Below are 18,510 nucleotides of genomic sequence, written 5' to 3' on the forward strand. Positions count from 1 at the left end.
TTTCAGTGCACACTGCAAAAAATGATTTTCAAGACAATTATTTTTGTCTTGCTTTCCTGTAAAATTATCTAAACATTCTTAAAACATGATTTATTGTCAAGCAAAATGGGATAAGCTACTAAGTCATGTTTTAAGATAAATCTGACAAAATTTGTGAACTTTAGACTTAAAACAAGAAAAAAAAAAAAAATCTGCCAATGGGGTAAGCAAAATAAACTTAATTCAAAGGGAAAACAAGTTTATTTTGCTTACCCCATTGGCAGATTATTTTTTTCATGTCTTAAGTTCACTAAATTTGATTAGATTTCTCTCAAAACAAGACTTAAAATCTTATGCCAGTTTGCTTGTAAAGTAAATAAATCACATTTTAAGAATGTTTAGATGTTTTTACAGGAAAACGACAAAAATAGTCTTGAAAATCATTTTTTGCAGTGTAAATACATAATTATCGAGATATACACTGGCAGGCAAAGGTTTTGAATTATGTACAGATTTTTGCTGTTTCAGAAGAAAATTTTTATTTAATTCACCAAAGTGGCATTCAATTGATCACAAAGTATAGTCAGGACATTACTGATGTAAAAAACATCACCATCTCTATTTGAAAAAAGTCATTTTTTATCAAATCTAAACAGGCCACATTTCTAGCAGCCATCACTCCAACACCTTATCCTTGAGTAATCATGCTAAATTGCTAATTTGGAACTTGAAAATCACTTGCCATTATATCAAACACTGCTGGAAACTATTTGTTTCATTAAATGAAGCTTAACATTGTCTTTGTGTTTGTTTTTGAGTTACCACAGTATGCAATAGACTGGCATGTCTTTAGGTCAATATTAGGTAAAACATGCCAAAAAAGAAACAGCTTTCTCTAGAAACTCGTCAGTCAATCATTCCTTTGAAGATTTCATACAAAGGTGTACAATCTACACCAGCTCTCTGTTCCCACATCTATCTGTCAGTGGATCACCAGCTTTCTGACGGACAGGAAGCAGCTTGTGAGACAGGGGAAATTCACTTCCAGCACCTGTAAAATCAGCACTGGTGCCCCCCAGGGATGTGTGCTCTCCCCACTACACTTCTCCCTCAACACCAACGACTGCATCGCCAAGGACCCCTCTGTCAAGCTCCTGAAGTTTGCAGACGACACCACTGTCATCGGCCTCATCCGAGATGACGATGAGTCTGCATACAGAAGGGAGGTTAAACAGCTGGCTGTCTGGTGCAGTCAAAACAACCTTGAGCTGAACATGCTCAAAACAGTGGAGATGATAGTGACTTTAGAAGGAACACTCCAACACTGACCCCCCTCACCATTCTAAACAGCACAGTGGCAGCAGTGGAGTCATTCAGGTTCCTGGGCACTACCATCTCACAGGACCTAAAGTGGAAGACCCATATTGACTCCACTGTGAAAAAGGCCCAGCAGAGGTTGTACTTCCTCCATCAGTTGAGGAAGTTCAACCTGCCACAGTTGCTGCTGATGATACAGTTCTACTCAGCAGTCATTGAGTCTGTCCTCTGCACTTCAACAACTGTCTGGTTTGGTTCAGCTATGAAATCAGATATCAGAAGACTACAAAAGACTGCTGAGAGGATTATTGGTTGCCCCCTGCCCTCCCTTCAAGAACTATACACTTCCAGAGTGAGGAAAAAGGCAGGAAAAATCACTCTGGACCCCACTCACCCTGCCCACTACCTTTTTATACTGTTGTCTTCTGGCCGGCGCTTCAGAGCTCTGAGCACCAGAACCGTCAGGCACAGACACAGTTTTTTTCCCCTCAGGATATCCATCTCATGAACAGTTAAAATTGCCCCATTGAGCAATAATTATGTGCAATACACAGTTTAGTCTTTTTATATTTATCCAACACATCCAACCTCTTCTGCCATTACATTCCCATGTGTGTGTGTATATATATGTATGCATATATGTATATGTGTATTATATATATATGTGTCTTATTGTGTATTATATATACATTATTTTCTATCCAATTTTTATTTATTTATTATTATTATTTTTTTTATTATTATCTGTCTTGTTGCTGTTTTGTATTGTTGTGAACAGGAAGCTCCTGTCACCAAGACAAATTCCTTGTATGTGTAAGCATACTTGGCAATAAAGCTGATTCTGACTACAGTCTTCAAAGACAAAGGACAACTGGCTCTAACAAGGACAGAAATAGATGTGGAAGGCCAGATGTACAACTAAACAAGAGGATAAGTACATCAGAGACTCTAGTTTGAGAAATAGACGCTTCACATGTCCTCAGCTGACAGCTTCATTAGGTTCTACCCGCTCAACACCAGTTTCATGTACAACAGTAAAGAGAAGACTCAGGTGTGCAGGCCTTTGAGAACAATTGCAAAGAAAAAGCCACTTTTGAAACAGAAAAACAAAAAAAAAAAAGGTTAGAGTGGGCAAAGAAACACAGACATTGGACAACAGATAATTGGAAAAGAGTGTTATGGATTTTAACCCCATTGAGCATTTGTGGGATCAGCTAGACTGTATGGTGCATGAGAAGTCCCCGACAAGACAGCCACATCTATGGCAAGTGCTACAGGAAGCGTGGGGTGAAATGTCACCGGAGTATCTGGACAAACTGACAGCTAGAATGCCAAGGATCTGCAAAGCTACCATTGCTGCACGTTGAGGATTTTTTTGATGAGAACACTTTGAAGTAGTTTAAGAAGTTCTGAAAATGTTTTTCAAATTGTAATAGTAATTTTTCACGTTATTAATGTCCTGACTGTACATTGTGATCAGCTGAATGTCGGGTTGCAAATGGGCGGAAAATTTCAGGTAAATTTCCGGAAACTTTTCATGGGAAGTTAAGCTGGGGAATTTTGGAAATACTGGAAAAAACTTTGGGCACTTGGCTATATGCTGCTGCATCTTTGTGGCATTCTTAACATAGGTCTTTGCACAGTATTTGCAAATGTACACAGCCTTTCCTTCTACATTGGCTGAGGTGAAATGTATCCACACATCAGATGGCGCACATGGCATTGTTCTGTAGAATAAGATTAGAAAAAAAAGTTGTAAAAAAACACTAATGCTATGCCATGCACAGATTATATAAATAGTTAGCTAAACAATTGGAATATTCTGGAATGGTAAAAATATTTTACAATTGATGCTGGACAAATTAATAGAAATAGGCTAGATGAATAGATGAACACTCCTCAGTCAGCATACTAAACCAAACTATAACCTACGTTCTTGTATGATAACAGAAAACTGGCTAGCAGAAGGCAGAAGAAACAGCATCACAGCAGCATCACATTTTGATTTAGTATTTGCAAGTTAAACTTTGATACCATAGATCAAATATATTTACCCTAGTAATATCATCAAAACTTACTTGACTGGATGTAGTCCTTGGGCTCAAATGCAGTAGTGTGGCTTCAATAGTCCTGCTGTAGTAAGTAGCCTACAGTAAGTAGTGTGCTGTGTGCATGTGATTGAGGAATGCGCAGGGTAGAAATTCAACTAAAACTGCATTAAATCTGGTTGTTTTAACCAAGATTATGCTGCAAGATGTTTTTTTTTTCCAACTACATTTAAGTTCCCTATTATAGGCTAACTTGCAATTTCGCAAATTTCCAGTTTATTCTCATTAATTCCCATATATTCCCGTTAATTCCCATGGAAAGTTTCCAACTTTGAAAATTCCTGGAATTTTGCAACCCTAGTTCAATGCCACTTTGGGGAATAAAAGTACCAATTTCTTTCCATAAGAGCAAAATCTGTACATTATTCCAAACTTTTGGCTGCCAGTGTATATCGAAAATCGTCAATAGGCTGACATACCGCTCCCCCTAGTGATCGGACTAATGATTTTCTGGAAGACAATAAAACAGCCTAAGTAATGCCTTGGACTTACCTTGAATCCAAACCATATCTAAGGATCAGAATTACTTAGAAATTTTGTGCTGGGCCCTTTTGACATCCACCCACTAGCAACTGCACTGCAACGTCCTGACAATCACCCTCAACATCCATGGCAGTGAGCTGTGCGCAGGCAAGCACCAATCGAGGTACCTGTTATCCTCTTTTCACACACTCACACACAGTTGACCAGAAAACTGATGCACGCATTTAGACGCTCTGCCAAACACGTACACAAACCCACAACACAGGGAGAAATCAGACACGCACCACATGGGTGCACAGGTGCCCTACGCCACTCATTGTACCTGGGGTGAGTTACAGGGCTATTGTCCCCCTGAATTAGGCATAAAACAAGCTCACGTTAATTTTTAATAACAGTCCCAAGCAAGGTGATAGTGGTGGAAATAGAAGAGATATGCTTTTTTTCCTTATGCATTACATTTTGAATACAGCCACCGGTTCCAGACAAACAAAAAACATCAAGACGATCAATATTTTTCTATATTTTTAGAGTATTTGATCAATCTTGGCAGCGGGATGTCATATAGAACACAAGCACAAACAGTGCAACACTGATCTATCCCAATTACTCTATCAATACACAATAAAATTAAACCAACTGGCTTCAATGGACACATGCCTCTGTTTCCTGTTAACTACAGGAGAAAACATCATACTATGGGGAATAATGATCTCGAAGGAGAAGAACATTTGAACATTGACACATATGTTAACCATGCCTTTCATGGGCCCTACTGTTACCATTCCAGAATCTCTCAAACCAATATTTCAGACCATAGCCAGGTTGGAATCTCAACACATACTAAACCAGCATCTCTAAGATCAGTCAATTGCTCAAATATATTCTGGACCACAAGATTGGAATATAGGAATGAACTATACAGTTGCCACCAAACCAATATTCCAGATCACTGAATACAATGCATGGATCTTAACATGTATGAAGAGGTCACCCCCACCAGCTCTTTGTTAAGCAGAAGTTGCACTTCAAAAACTGGCTGCCTGGCGCAATGCTGTGTACAAGATTAAAACCACACCGCATTCTTCGTATCGCTTTCGCTGCAAACCGCGAAGGATCGTGGTGAAATGTATACGCGCTAATTTTATGCATTTCATTGTGGCTCATTTTATCCACTGTCACGGTTCCTCTGGTTATACTCACTGCGTTGCCCAAAGTAAATGCTCTAAAAAAAACTCGAACGCACCCGCGTTATCCAGCGGTACACTGCCGCTTCCCTCCCCGGCGTACAGGCGCCTTACCTCGGTACGCAGCTCGGAGATGATCGGTCCACTTCCCAGGTGGCGTACAAGTTCATGTGCACCGGGCGATTGGAAGTGATCGCCGCCGGTTTGGAGGGCTGCGGAGACGGTACATTTCCAGTCCTTGGGAGCCCTCCCCGCTCCGACATACTGGAGGTACCTTATGTTTATCAAAAACAAAAGAAAACACAAATAAAACGGCGAGCTTTGGAAGCGCGAATCCTACTGCACAACAATCATCCGTCCGCGAGGATCGAGGTGGCACCTGTCCGCTTGTAACGATCCTTTCGCCCGCGGTGCGCTGCAGTTGTATCCGTTCGTTGCAGTAAACTCACCGCGAATGTTTTCTTAAGTTGCGTTAGTTGTTTATCAGTGCAGGAAGCGGAAATTTATTTTTTGCCTTCCAGACTAGCCCCACTGCCGAAGAGCTACGCCTCTTGTGAAAGACGTACACTAACCCAACCCTTAAAGAGAGAGAGAGAGAGAGAGAGAGAGAGAGAGAGAGAGAGACGAGGGGGTTGCTTTTTGTTCGTTTTGATATGAAAGTACAGAATTTCCAAGATTGTTCTTAGAATCACAGACAGTGGATGAATTATAAATTTACGCGCCCGAATTTCGTGCATTCTTTCACCTTTATGACGTCATACGACCTTAGGGGAAAACGTGTTATTCCATCATAATTTAACAAAAAGCTTATATTTATGGTTTTTGAGAACACAAAAGAGTATCGCAATTATAGCGGTGAGCTAAATATTGAAATTAAAAACTGTGAGCTTAAAGGGATAGTTCACCCAAAAATGAAAATTCTCTCATCATTTACTCACCCTCATGACATCCCAGATATGTATGACTTTCTTTCTTCTGCAAAACAGAAATGAAGATTTTTAGAAGAATATCTCAGTTCTGTCGGTCCATACAATGCAAGTCAACAAGTTCCTGAATTTTTAAGCTCCAAAAAGCACATAAATGCAGCATAAAAGCAATCCATATGACTCCAGTGGTTAAATCCATGTCTTCAGAAGCAATATGATAGGTGTGGGTGAGAAACAGATCATTATTTAAGTCCTTTTTTTTTTTTACTATAAATTATCCTCCGTGCCCAGTAGGTGCCGATATGCACGAACAGTGGCGCCTGCAGCTGTACAGCCATACGCACTGTGCGTACCATGAGTGACTGACTGCACTGTCGCACTGATCTGAGAAATATTTACTCTCAGAATATTCCACCAATCATGAAATGTGTCCCGTATTTCTGTTGGCTGTTTAAAAGAACTAGCAATGCCCAATTTGTGAATGAATAATTCTTTTGAGTCGGTTCTTTTCAGTGAATTTGCCAAACGGGCTTGAAAACGGTCTGAATCGATTCGTGATTCAGTACATTTCGTTCAGTGCGCTCTCTCACTGAATCATTTGGAGCGGTTTCTCACAGAGTAAAACAGAATCGGGATATTTACGAATAGAGCGCTGGATACAGTGTAAATTTACCTACAGTCAACTGAAACAAAAGGCTGTCTTTTTGAGAGGTATCTCTGAGAAACTTCAGTTAGTGCTGTGTCATGTGAACAAGGGGCTGTTCAAACTGTACGTGTTTTTGCGTCCGCTCGCGCTTTTTTCAATCGTTTTCCATGTAAACATTCGTTAGATGGATGTCTTTTGACAATTGCGTCACGTTTCACTGTGATTTTAGTATCTCTCACAGGAGCGCTGCATTTTTAGACGCTGTCAAGTTAAAATAACTTCAGCTTTTTTAGCGCGTAAACGCATCAGTCTGAAGGTTTACTGAGAGAAATGCTTAAGCCAATAGTTACATGAATGCTACTCATACTCGACCAAATAAATAAATGCTTATCTTCAAAGTCACCAGAATTGAACTTTCATTGTTTCAACTTTCATTGTTTCATTGACTTGCATTGTATGGACCCACAGAGCTGAGATATACTTCTAAAAATCTTCATTTGTGTTCTGCTGAAGAAAGAAAGTCATACACCTCTGGGATGGCATGAGGGTGAGTAAAGGATGAGAGAATTTCCATTTTTAGGTGAGCTATTCCTTTTAGCTTAAGTTATTTTTGTAATGTGTTCTTACGTTATATTTATTTTATTTATATGATATGTGTTAAAATACATTTTGTATTATTATACTTTTTTTTAGTAGTCCTACCTTGTGTTATATTCTCATGGCATTAAAAAGACAAAAATCTAACCCTATTCCATTTTCCATAATTACACAAATTATAAGATTTGTTATTGATTTCAAAGCTGCCGAAACAGCACTTTGTAATGTTGAATCCCGCCAGTATTCGTTTGATAAGTTTTACAGTTTGTTGATGTCCAAGGATTTATGGATATCAGGTACAGTGGCACCCAAAAGTATTTGGACATTTAAGCAACACTGAAATATGTACAGTATGAATGTCGTTGCAACAGATAACAAAATATCAAACCAAATGGCATCTCCAAAGAAGATTCTGTTAAAGTGGAGATTTAGAGTGAAAAAAAGGACTTCAATTTTGTTCTGTTTCTCACCCACACCTATTGTATTTCTCTGAAGACATGGATTTAAACACTGGAGTCATATGGATTACTTTTATGTTTCCTTTATGTGATTTTTGGAACTACAAAGTTCTGATCACCATTCACTTGCATTGTATGGACATACAGAGCTGAGATATTCTTCTAAAAATCTTCATTTGTGTTCTGCTGAAGACAGAAAGTCATACATTTCTGGGATTGCATGAGGGGGAGTAAATGATGAGAGAATTTTTATTTTTGGGTGAACTATCCCTTTAACATCTTCCTGTCTCATTTATGATTTTGACTGTCAAAAGACAATTTTACTTAAATTATTAAAAATGCCATTTGAATTAAAATGCAAAATAAGTATTTTATTTCCAAGATGATAATTTAATGCCACTCTATGAATTAAACATGCATGCAATGAGGCCACATTTTTCTTTGTAATTTTAAGGTAAATCTTATTAGTTTTATATTTATGTGTACTTTTATATTCAAACGCTTTAATTCTGGATGCAAATTTAGCAAACTTTTTTCATTACATCAAACACAATCCATTGCCTTTTTGAAAGAGTACAAAGCTGCACTGCTCTCGAGGCTGAAACTTTCAGTCATATTACACCTTTGGCCACACCAAATCAGTGATGTCACAGTGAGTAAAAGCACATAAATGCCAATGAATGTGACAAAAGTAAAATGAGTAAAGTCCTCAAAATGTCCTCACTAATATACTGAAACCTGTAGAAAACCAACTAGTGAGACATTTTAGGTGGTCCTCACTAGTAAAAATGGCTCATAAATTGGCCAAATCATGTTTAGCTTTAAGTCTACTAGGATGCCCATTTCTGTGAGGGTTAGGGGATATCAAATATCTTTAGCCTTCTATGAACTCAGTGGAAGTCTATGAGATGTCCTCACTATTATAGTGGAACAAGCGTATATGTATTAATAACTTTACCATACATTATTCAATTTTTATATTTATTATTTTACATCTTCCTGCTAAATTCTTATTTTGAGCGAATTTGAGTTGTTGAATGTCAACTGAGAAAAAAAAAAGAAAAAAAAACGAGCTGTTTGATCACGTAAGTTAAGAGAACTTGTATCTTGCAAAAATATGGCTATATCATGTAAGAAAACATTTTCCCTGTTATTTTCTGTAACAACCTAACGTAACGTTATGTTTTGTTTTCACACCCTTAATTTATGTAGCCCAGTCTAAAAATAGGGAAAAAAGACGAGACCTGTGAAAGTTGTAAAACCTGCCGGAGTGTAATTACGCCCATTAAAAATTTCACCAACGGGTAACAGACATATCGCAACCTGCAGAAGTTAAATACCTCGGTATGTGTATATTTACTTCTTCATCAAGATGTCGTGTGTTAAAGTGTTCAGGCCCTTTGCTATAACACTTGAAATTTAGCTCTGGATCATCTTTGAGATGTTTCTACACTTTGATTTGAGTCCACCTGTGGCAAATTTAATTAATTGGACATGATTTGAAAAGGCACACACCTGTCTATATAAGGTCTTACAGCTGAAAATGCATATCAGAGCAAAAACCAAGCCATGTGGTCAGAGGAACTGCTCAGAGACAGGATTATGTCAAGGCACAGATCTGGGGAAGGCTACAAAAAATTCTGCTGCATTGAAGGTTCCCAAGAGCACAGTGGCCTCCATAATTTTTTATTTTATTTTTAATTTTCTCCACTTTTTCTCCCCAATTTGGAGTGCCCAGTGCGCTCTAAGTCCTTGTGGTGGCATAGTGACTCGCCTCAATCCGGGTGGCGGAGGACAAATCTCAGTTGCCTCCGCATCTGAGACCATCAATTCACATATCTTAACACGTGGCTTGTGGAGAAATCATGTGGAGACATAACGAGGCTTCGCGCTATTCTCCACGGTATCCACGTACAACTCACCACGCGCCCCGCCGACAACGAGAATCACATTATAGCGACCACGAGGAGGTTACACCATGTGACTCTACCCTCCCTAGCAACCGGGCCAATATGGTTGCTTAGGAGACCTGGCTGGAGTCACTCAGCACACCCTGGATTCGAACTCACGACTCCAGAGGGTGGTAGTCAGCGTCAATACTCGCTGAGGTACCCAGGCCCCTTTTTTTTTTATTTTTAATACATTTGCAAAGTTATCACAAATCTGTTTTTTGCTTTGTCATTATGGGGTATGGAGGCTGGTCATTCCCACTAAATTATCCAGGAAGTAACTCTGCAATCTGATGGCCACTGTAATATGCATTCTGGGTAAAAAACCTTTAACTTGGACTCTTTTAAACTTCAAAATATGCACATTTGATAGCTGAATTAAAATAGACTTCATAAAACACTTGACATAACGTGGCACCAATGGATGATAAAACTATCAGACAGGTAGCCGTGTGAGTAAATTATGATCTGGACAAGCCATTGTCATGTCCATCAATGCAAATTAGCAGTTTATAATTTTTTTTTTTTCTGTTTGTTTTACAAACGTTTCCTTTAACTACACATAAATATGTACTTGTCTTGGAGATATGTTATATTTGGCCCAAATCTGTTATGTACTGTATGTGTAGCTGCCTGTTTCTTTGAGCAGTTTTTACATTCCCATTTCCAACACTGATAACTGCTAATGATAAGAAACTTGCTTAAATGTTTTTAGATCAAGCATTGGAACAAGGTTTACGGGGGAGAACAGACACCCAACAGAGAGACGAGTCCATCACTAGTAAGTATCAACTGCAGTATTATATAAAATAAGATATTAGTCATCATCATCATCAATCCTTTATTTAATTTTCAGGAGAACATTAAGGGAAAGACCCTCAGACATGTTATAACAGGGTAAATGCAGCAGATTACTCGCAATTTGAGGAGGATTGTTTTTTATCTGCTATGTTGCACTGTCACTTCTAGTACAGATTATTTTATTTTTTTTATTTTTTATGTTTTGATTTGACTTATTAATACACTGTATAGTTAGGATTCTGAATTAAAAGACAGTGTAATGTTTGTCCATTATATATTAGCAAGTAATTTGAACATTTTTATTTTTTTTTATATGTTTTACAGTGCAGTACGCTAGTAGCCATTATATCAACATAGCCATTCAGATCTCAGATGTTGATGGACCCTGGTTGCTGAATTTAAAATATAATCTTGACGTTTTCTGTGTTTTGGTTGGCAGGAAATTAAACTCAGAGTCATATCAAGCGACCAGATTATAATTTTGATTTGAGGGCTCTTGTAGCATCTATGTCTGTGCCCATCTTAGTAAGTAAAGATTATAATTAGATTTTTAAAACTATAGGCAAAATCCAATATCTGTTGATCTCTAATAGCGACACATAAAAAAAAAAGTAAACAAAAATGTTCAAAACACCTTAGCAACCAAACAGCAATGCCTTGGCAACCACCATCCTAGCCTTTAGCCTTGTGACAACAGCTTATGTATGGGCAAGCACAATTTACATTTTCTTCAGAGATTCTAAAAATCTACTTGGTATTACAGCAAGCAGGCAGTATAGGAAAGGAAACCATTAGAGGATGCCGGTGATGAAAGCACAACTATATTTGTAGGAGTGATTAGAGAACATGACCCAGCCGATGCATGACGCAGCTGGGATTCTCCTGAGTGGGTGTGTGTGTCCATGTCTGAGTAAGGTGAAACGTGTATGTGTGTGGGTGGTCCGCCATACCTGAGCCTGTTGCTTTTGTTGCATCTACAACTTATCATTGCATCATGTTTTAACAAGTGAAGCGTAAAGGATGCTGATGATGATGATGATGATGTACAGACTTAAATATTGATCTGTTTCTCACCCACACCTATCATATCGCTTCTTAAGACATGGATTTAAACACTGGAGTCGTATGGCTTAATTTTATGCCTCCTTTATGTCCTTTTTGGACCTTCTGAGTTCTGGTCACCATTCACTTGCATTGTGAGGATCAACAGAGTGGAGATATTCTTCTAAAAATCTTCATTTCATTCTGCAGAAGAAAGGTTATACATATCTGGGATGGCATGAGGGCAAGTAAATGAGAGAATTTTCATTTTTGGGTGAACTATCCCTTTAAATATTGATCTTTTTTTCTTACCCACACAACCACATCAATTCCGGAGACAGATTCTACCACTGGAGTCGCATGGATTACCTTTACGCTGCATTTATGTGCTTTTTGGACCTTCAAAGTTCTGGTCACCATTCACTTGCACTGTGAGGACCAACAGAGCAGAGATCTTTTTCTAAAAATCCTAATTTGTGTTCAGCAGAAGAAAGTCATACACATCTGGGATGGCATGAGTGCAAGTAAATCATGAGAGAATTTTACATTTTTGATGAACTATCCCTTTAAATGGAGACATGAAAAACACCAACATCAGTTTGTCACAGACTGGCATTTTATTTACAAAAACATTAACCATATATGCAAAAACGTTGCTCTTGTAAAAATACAGGTACGAACACAAGGGTGATTCTACAGAACTTAAATCAGTTAAAAAGAATAACAAAATGAAGGATGAATATGGGTGGTCTTCCATAGCTCTCTCTGCGGTTAAAATTTGAATTCTTTGTATTTCTTTGCTCCCGCACGTGTGTCCTGTGGCTGCGCCTTTCGTTTCTTTTGCTGTGAGGATGACAGAGGAGAGAAAAAAAAAGTTTAGGCACCGAAATCATTAACCATTAGCTTATGCACAAAGACTCTTCATTAAAAGATTTAAATGATTTTTCATACCATCAGAAGCATTTTAAATTCTCCAATCGCTGATTATGCTCATCAGAAGGCACATGCACAATCCTCCAGTTACTAGTAAACTCATCTCACCTTTTGTTTGGCTGCATGTTCGGCCACCATGTCGCTGAAATCTTCTTTCTCAACCTGCGCCTGCTGCTCTCGGACGTGCTCCTCGTACTTTTGCGTCATGGCCATGGGGTCCAACTCCAGCTCCTCTGGGGCCAGAGCCACTTCCACACCCTGAGTCTCTCCACCCAGACCTGAAACGCCACCCACTTTACGCCCTGCCACCGCCTGGACAATGAAAAGAGAAGGCGAGAGATCAAACTAGCCATATGGCACTCATTTGCATTTAAAATTATTGTGAGAATATAGTCATGTGCATGTGATGGCTTTGAGCGATGAGAGCCAGCTGTAGGAGGAGAAGCGGTGAACCCAGCGCTCTGTTATCTGAAGTGTGTAAAAGTTATCTGCCCACCACATTTAAATCAGATCAGACAGTCTGGGCTATGCGCAGAATAAGATGCTCTCTGGCTCTGCATGTTGATACGTAAACACCTAACCATCTCACACACGCACACACACACGCGCGCACACAATCGTACCGCAGACATGTCATAGATGTGAGTGGAGGCCATCATAGCAGCGCCCACTGGTCCTGTTCTCCTCTCCGGCAGCACTGTGAACAGCTGAGGCGTCTCGTTTCTGAAAACAGACACATTTAGTCATTCAGCACAGGGTTTTCAGGGTGCAGATTAGTTTTTTGTTTACAAAAGTAGTGTTTTTAACAGTTATACATATCGCATAAACAGTGACCCCACTTAAGCTCCACACACACACACACACACACACACACACACACACACACACACACACACACACACACTCACCCGTCCATGGCCTCTTCGATCTTCTTCTTCCTGAGCTCAATGAGCTCTGGAGTTTCCATGCCAGTAGGAACAGAGGAGAACCCACCAGGAGTGATCAACCCACTGACAAAACAAGAGACATAACAACCTCTATAATGTTCCACATTGTGAATGTACTATTAAAAACATGGTTTTAAACTCCGGTGCATTTTTTGGCTGCCACCTGCAATTTTTCACACCCGAATTGGAAAGCTCACCTTAGACACATACAGTGGACTAATTGCAAAATTGGTCTAATTTTACCAAAAATCCATACAAGAAAAAGAAAAAAGATTCCAATACTTCATAAATAATACTGTATGTTTACAATACTATGATGAACATATATACAATATCTATTTTTTATTTTATTATTACTTAGTAATAAGCATGTAATTCTGGTTCTGGCCACTCAATCTCCCAGCAAAAAAAAAAAAAAAAAAAAAGTATTTTCATTCCACTAGATGGCAGCAAGCACTAGGAATTTTTTCCTCTATCACCTTCTATGCATCATTTAGATCTGAAATGTAGGTAGCGCTCTAACGCAGCTGAGCACTCACACCACAGACCAGTGCAGTGGTTCCCAAATTGGGTTTCGCAAAATCTCTGCTCAGTTTAATTTTAGTTTTTTCGTTAGATTACTTTTTTAATGTTTTTATAGCACAATTTGTTTAATGATTAACTGCTGTTTAAAAATTAAAGCACTGTTTCCTCTATTCTCTATTTTATTTCTTTTTTTTTTATTACTAGCTCTTAATAATAATACTTTAAACACTTAAAGCAATGTTTAGAGAAACACCTGAAGGCTACATTGTTTTAATTTATTTTTTAATATTTACATCAATATTAAAAAAATTTATATTGTATTTTCAGTTGCATATTTGTTTATTTTTCAGTGGTTAGGGTGCCGTTAAAAAAAAAAAAAAACTATAAAGGGGAGCCGTAATTTAAAAAATTTGAAAACCATAGACATTCGGTCCATTTTGGATTGCATGCATGTTCCCCACTGTTTTATCAAATATCTCGGCCTCTGAATGGACTAGAAAGCTGAGATCCTCAGCTTTGCGATGATTTATAAAATTAATTTATCATTAATTGTTGATAACATATTTTGACGATTTGTCTTGCTTTCTGCTGGACTGCAAATTTTGTTCTGGACATCGGAGACTAACATTGGATTCTTTAACCTAACAAGCTCACAGATAAGTAAAAAAAGGCTAATTTTGAAGAAAACAGCCTAAAGTAAGCACTGATATAGGGTTTGTGGCTACTTGAGGTTTACAGAAGCAGCAATCGGAACAGACATGAGACGTTTGACTTTGCTTTCTTACAGAGATCATATTTTTTTTTTTTCTCCCCAATTTGGCATGCCCAATTCCCAGTGTGCTCTAAGTCCTCATGGTAGCGTAGTGACTCGCCTCAATCTGGGTGGCAGAGGACGAATCTCAGTTATCTTCACGTCTAAGACCGTCAATCCACGTATCTTATCACGTGGCTTGTTGAGCGCGTTACTGCGGAGACGTAGCGCGTGTGGAGGCTTCACGCTATTCTCCGTCTATTTAAGTGCTATGTGAAAATCTTTCACCTTCAGGTGGTGCACATTTGCGAGTTTTTCAGGCTTTATTTTGATATTTGATCAAACATGAATGCCAAATTGATGGTATTCTATGAAAAACTCATTCTATGCTTTCAAATGGTACCATGAGTGACTTACAGTTGAAGTCAGATGTTTACATACACCTCAGCCAAATATATTTAAACTCAGTTTTTTCACAATTCCTGACATTTAATCATAGAAAACTTTCCCTGTCTTAGGTCAGTTAGGATCACTACTTTATTTTAAGAATGTGAAATGTCAGAATAATAGTAAAGAGAATTATTTATTTCAGATTTTATTTCTTTCATCACATTCTGAGTGGGTCAGATGTTTACATACACTTTGTTAATATTTGGTAGCATTGCCTATATATTGTTTAACTTGGGTCAAACATTTTGGGTTGCCTTCCACAAGCTTCTCACAATAAGTTGCTGGAATTTTGGCCCATTCCTCCAGACAGAACTGGTGTAAGTCACATTTGTAGGCCTCCTTGCTCGCACATCCGTTATTTCAGTTCTCCCCACAAATTTTCTATCGGACTGAGGTCAGGGCTTTGTGATGGCCATTCCAATACCTTGACTTTGTTGTCCTTAAGCCATTTTGCCACAACTCTGGAGGTATGCTTGGGGTCATTGTCCATTTGGAAGACCCATTTGTGACCGAGCTTTAACTTCATGGCTGAAGTCTTGAGATGTTGCTTCAATATATCCACATAATTTTCCTTCCTCATGATGCCATCTATTTTGTGAAGTGCACCAGTCCCTCCTGTAGCAAATTACCCCTACAGCATGATGCTGCCTCCCCCATGCTTCATGGTTGGTATGGTGTTCTTTGGCTTGCAAGCCTCACCCTTTTTCCTCCAAACATAACAATGGTCATTATGGCTAAACAGTTAAATATTTGTTTCATTAGACCAGAGGACATTTCTCCAAAAAGTAAGATCTTTATCCCCGTGTGCACTTGCAAACTGGCTTTTTAATGTTGGTTTTTGAGCAGTGACTTCTTCCTTGCTGAGCAGCCTTTCAGCTTATGTCGATATAGGACTCATTTTACTGTGGATATAGATACTTGTCTACCCGTTTTCTCCAGCATCTTCACAAGGTCCCTTGCTGTTGTTCTGGGACTGATTTGCACTTTCGCACCAAACTACGTTCATCACTAGGAGACAGAATGTGTCTCCTTCCTGAGTGGTATGATGGCTGCGTGGTCCCATGGTGTTTATACTTGCGTACTATTGTTTGTACAGATGAACGTGGTACCTTCAGGCGTTTGGAAATTGCTCCCAAGGATGAACCATACTTGTGGAGGTCCACAATTTTTTTTTCTGAGGTCTTGGCTGATTTCTTTTTATTTTCCCATGATGTCAAGCAAAGAGGCACTGAGTTTGAAGGTAGGCCTTAAAATACATCCACAGGTACACCTCCAATTCAGTACACCTCCTATCAGAAGCTAATTGGCTAATTGTCTAAAGGTTTGACAATTTTCTGGAATTTCCAAGCTAATTAAAGTCACAGTTAACTTAGTGTATGTAAACTTCTCACCCACTGGAATTGTGATAGTCATTTAAAAGTGAAACAATATGTCTGTAAACAAATGTTGGAAAAATTACTTGTGTCATGCACAAAGTAGATGTCCTAAACGACTTGCCAGAACTATAGTTTGCTAATACTGAATCTGTAGAGTGGTTGAAAAATTAGTTTTAATGGCTTCAACCTCAGTGTATGTAAACTTCTGACTTCAACTGTATGTCTTCAGGGACTTTTACAATTTAAGCGTAAACTTACCGCATGCTTTTAGCCCTGCCCACAAGTTTAAGAGAATAAAGAGTTTATTTGTATCACGACAGGCTGTGAGTAGAAATTAATCAGTACCTGTCTGCAGGTGTGAAGAAACCAGTTTCATCTGGTTTCTCTTCATCGCTCTCCTCCTCCTCTTCTTCCTCAGATGATTCCTCGTCAGATGGCTCCAGCTCACCCCAAGGGGTTCGATCCACTTCTTCCTCCTCTGCTTTGGCCTGTCAACAGATCAGACCAACAAAACAACACAAAGGAAACACTGAGTGAACAAGTAGTGTGAAAGCTACAAGGATTTAGTTCTGATCCTTGATGCTGATCAATACAGCATACCAGCTTTGCTAAAATACATAATACAGCAACAGCTATGTTCACCTACACACTGTTTATCAGCACTCATAGCGACCAATAGAGATCTTCTAGCAGAAGGATGCCACTTCATGAATTTGCTTAATATGGTTTTAATGAAACGTGTGTCCTTAATATTTGTATTATCCAGTAAATGTTACATAAAAGCAATTAAGTACACAAGGCTGTGCAATATTATCATTATTCTGGTGCACATCGTGCCTAACTGCATCCTCTAGCCCTGACTACATTCACAATATAGCACAGCCTCTCATTGCTTATTCCTTAAATATGTGCGAGTTAACATGGTTGCACATGTGTTCTGACCTGGAAGTCCACTGCATTGGTTCCAAACACATCTCCGTACAGAGGTTTTCCCATCTCATCCACAGGAGGTTTACCCCAGCCGCCTGCATGATACCCAAATGAACAGCCCTGAAAGAGACAAACAGACAGTCAAACATATAACTGGGGGAGTAAATTTGCATTCTTTTTAACTTAATGCAAGAAAGGTCAGTGGAACAGTTGTTGCAAGCAAACTATGAACACTTCACATCAACAACTAAAAAAATAAATAGGATGTTCCTTCAATTTCAGGCACTTTCATGTCCCAGGGGTTGATCTTTATTAAAAACTTTTTCAACACTTTTTGTTATATGACAGTCTCATTAAAACTGAATTGGAAACTTTTTTCCCATGGCTTCATTTATTTTTACTGTTTTAGCTTTGTTCCACACAAAATACATGATTTTCAATATGAAAATCAATTATACAAATACAAAGTATTGTTTAAAACAAAGATAATTTAAAAGTGTAACAAACAAACCATTTTAATAATAATTGTGTGAAAAAGATTTCTATCAATTTTCCCATACCTGTGACATAATTTCCACCACCACAATAAAAAATTCCCCTAAAGTTTTTTCTTTTTTAAGTTGGTGTGCTTGTTTACCAAGTCAACAAAAATGTCAAAGAGCATGCTTGAAATGAAATATGATGTTTGATATAATGAATGTGATGTTTGAAGAAATTTCTATAAGGCATTTGAGTATATTTTATTGTGTTATTTCCAATCAAGCTGTAATTTTGCCAAATTTCACAAAGTATGAAAATATTATTTAATTGTGTGTATTCAGGGTACATAACATGTTCACTATGAAATTAGCCTTAGCACAACAAAGGGGTCTTTATTCCTTAAAAACATTTTAATAGCCATTTTATTCAAAAACATTAAAGATGTCATCACGAAATTCTATTAAACAATACAGAATTTGAGACTGGAATTTTCATGACTTTCAGGAAAAAATTAAATTATCAATCTCCTGTCATGCATGTACTTACACTGTTGGACATTGTAAGTAGACAAATGAACTAAAATGATTTGGAGTGTGAAATGTTTTAAAAAGATTTTATTTTCTAGAATT

General features: G+C 38.2%; 2 protein-coding genes across 5 annotated transcripts in view; both read right to left on the reverse strand.

Annotated features, from left to right (window-relative positions):
* LOC127448761 (phosphofurin acidic cluster sorting protein 1-like) overlaps nt 1-5,615 on the reverse strand; it is a 115,258-nt gene extending 109,643 nt beyond the window's left edge. For 2 of the 4 annotated variants that reach the window (XM_051711627.1, XM_051711611.1), the window contains exon 1: nt 5,186-5,607. In XM_051711627.1, coding sequence (XP_051567587.1) covers nt 5,186-5,334 — 149 coding nt within the window. In that variant the 5' untranslated portion in view covers nt 5,335-5,607. Of the gene's footprint in view, nt 1-5,185 lie in introns of all 4 variants that reach the window. The other 2 variants (XM_051711624.1, XM_051711618.1) reach the window with 2 other exon arrangements.
* A 6,468-nt stretch (nt 5,616-12,083) lies between these two features.
* Nucleotides 12,084-18,510, reverse strand: part of LOC127448806 (splicing factor 3B subunit 2-like) — a 30,530-nt gene continuing 24,103 nt past the window's right edge. The window contains exons 17-22 of the mRNA XM_051711640.1: nt 17,414-17,521; nt 16,817-16,959; nt 13,331-13,432; nt 13,046-13,145; nt 12,531-12,734; nt 12,084-12,332 (exon numbers count right to left, since the gene is read on the reverse strand). Of these exons, the coding sequence (XP_051567600.1) occupies nt 12,261-12,332; nt 12,531-12,734; nt 13,046-13,145; nt 13,331-13,432; nt 16,817-16,959; nt 17,414-17,521 (729 nt within the window). The 3' untranslated portion in view covers nt 12,084-12,260. The remainder of the gene's footprint in view (nt 12,333-12,530; nt 12,735-13,045; nt 13,146-13,330; nt 13,433-16,816; nt 16,960-17,413; nt 17,522-18,510) is intronic.

Source organism: Myxocyprinus asiaticus, chromosome 1 (genome assembly GCF_019703515.2).
Source record: "Myxocyprinus asiaticus isolate MX2 ecotype Aquarium Trade chromosome 1, UBuf_Myxa_2, whole genome shotgun sequence".
NCBI classification, from domain to species: Eukaryota; Metazoa; Chordata; class Actinopteri; order Cypriniformes; family Catostomidae; genus Myxocyprinus; species Myxocyprinus asiaticus.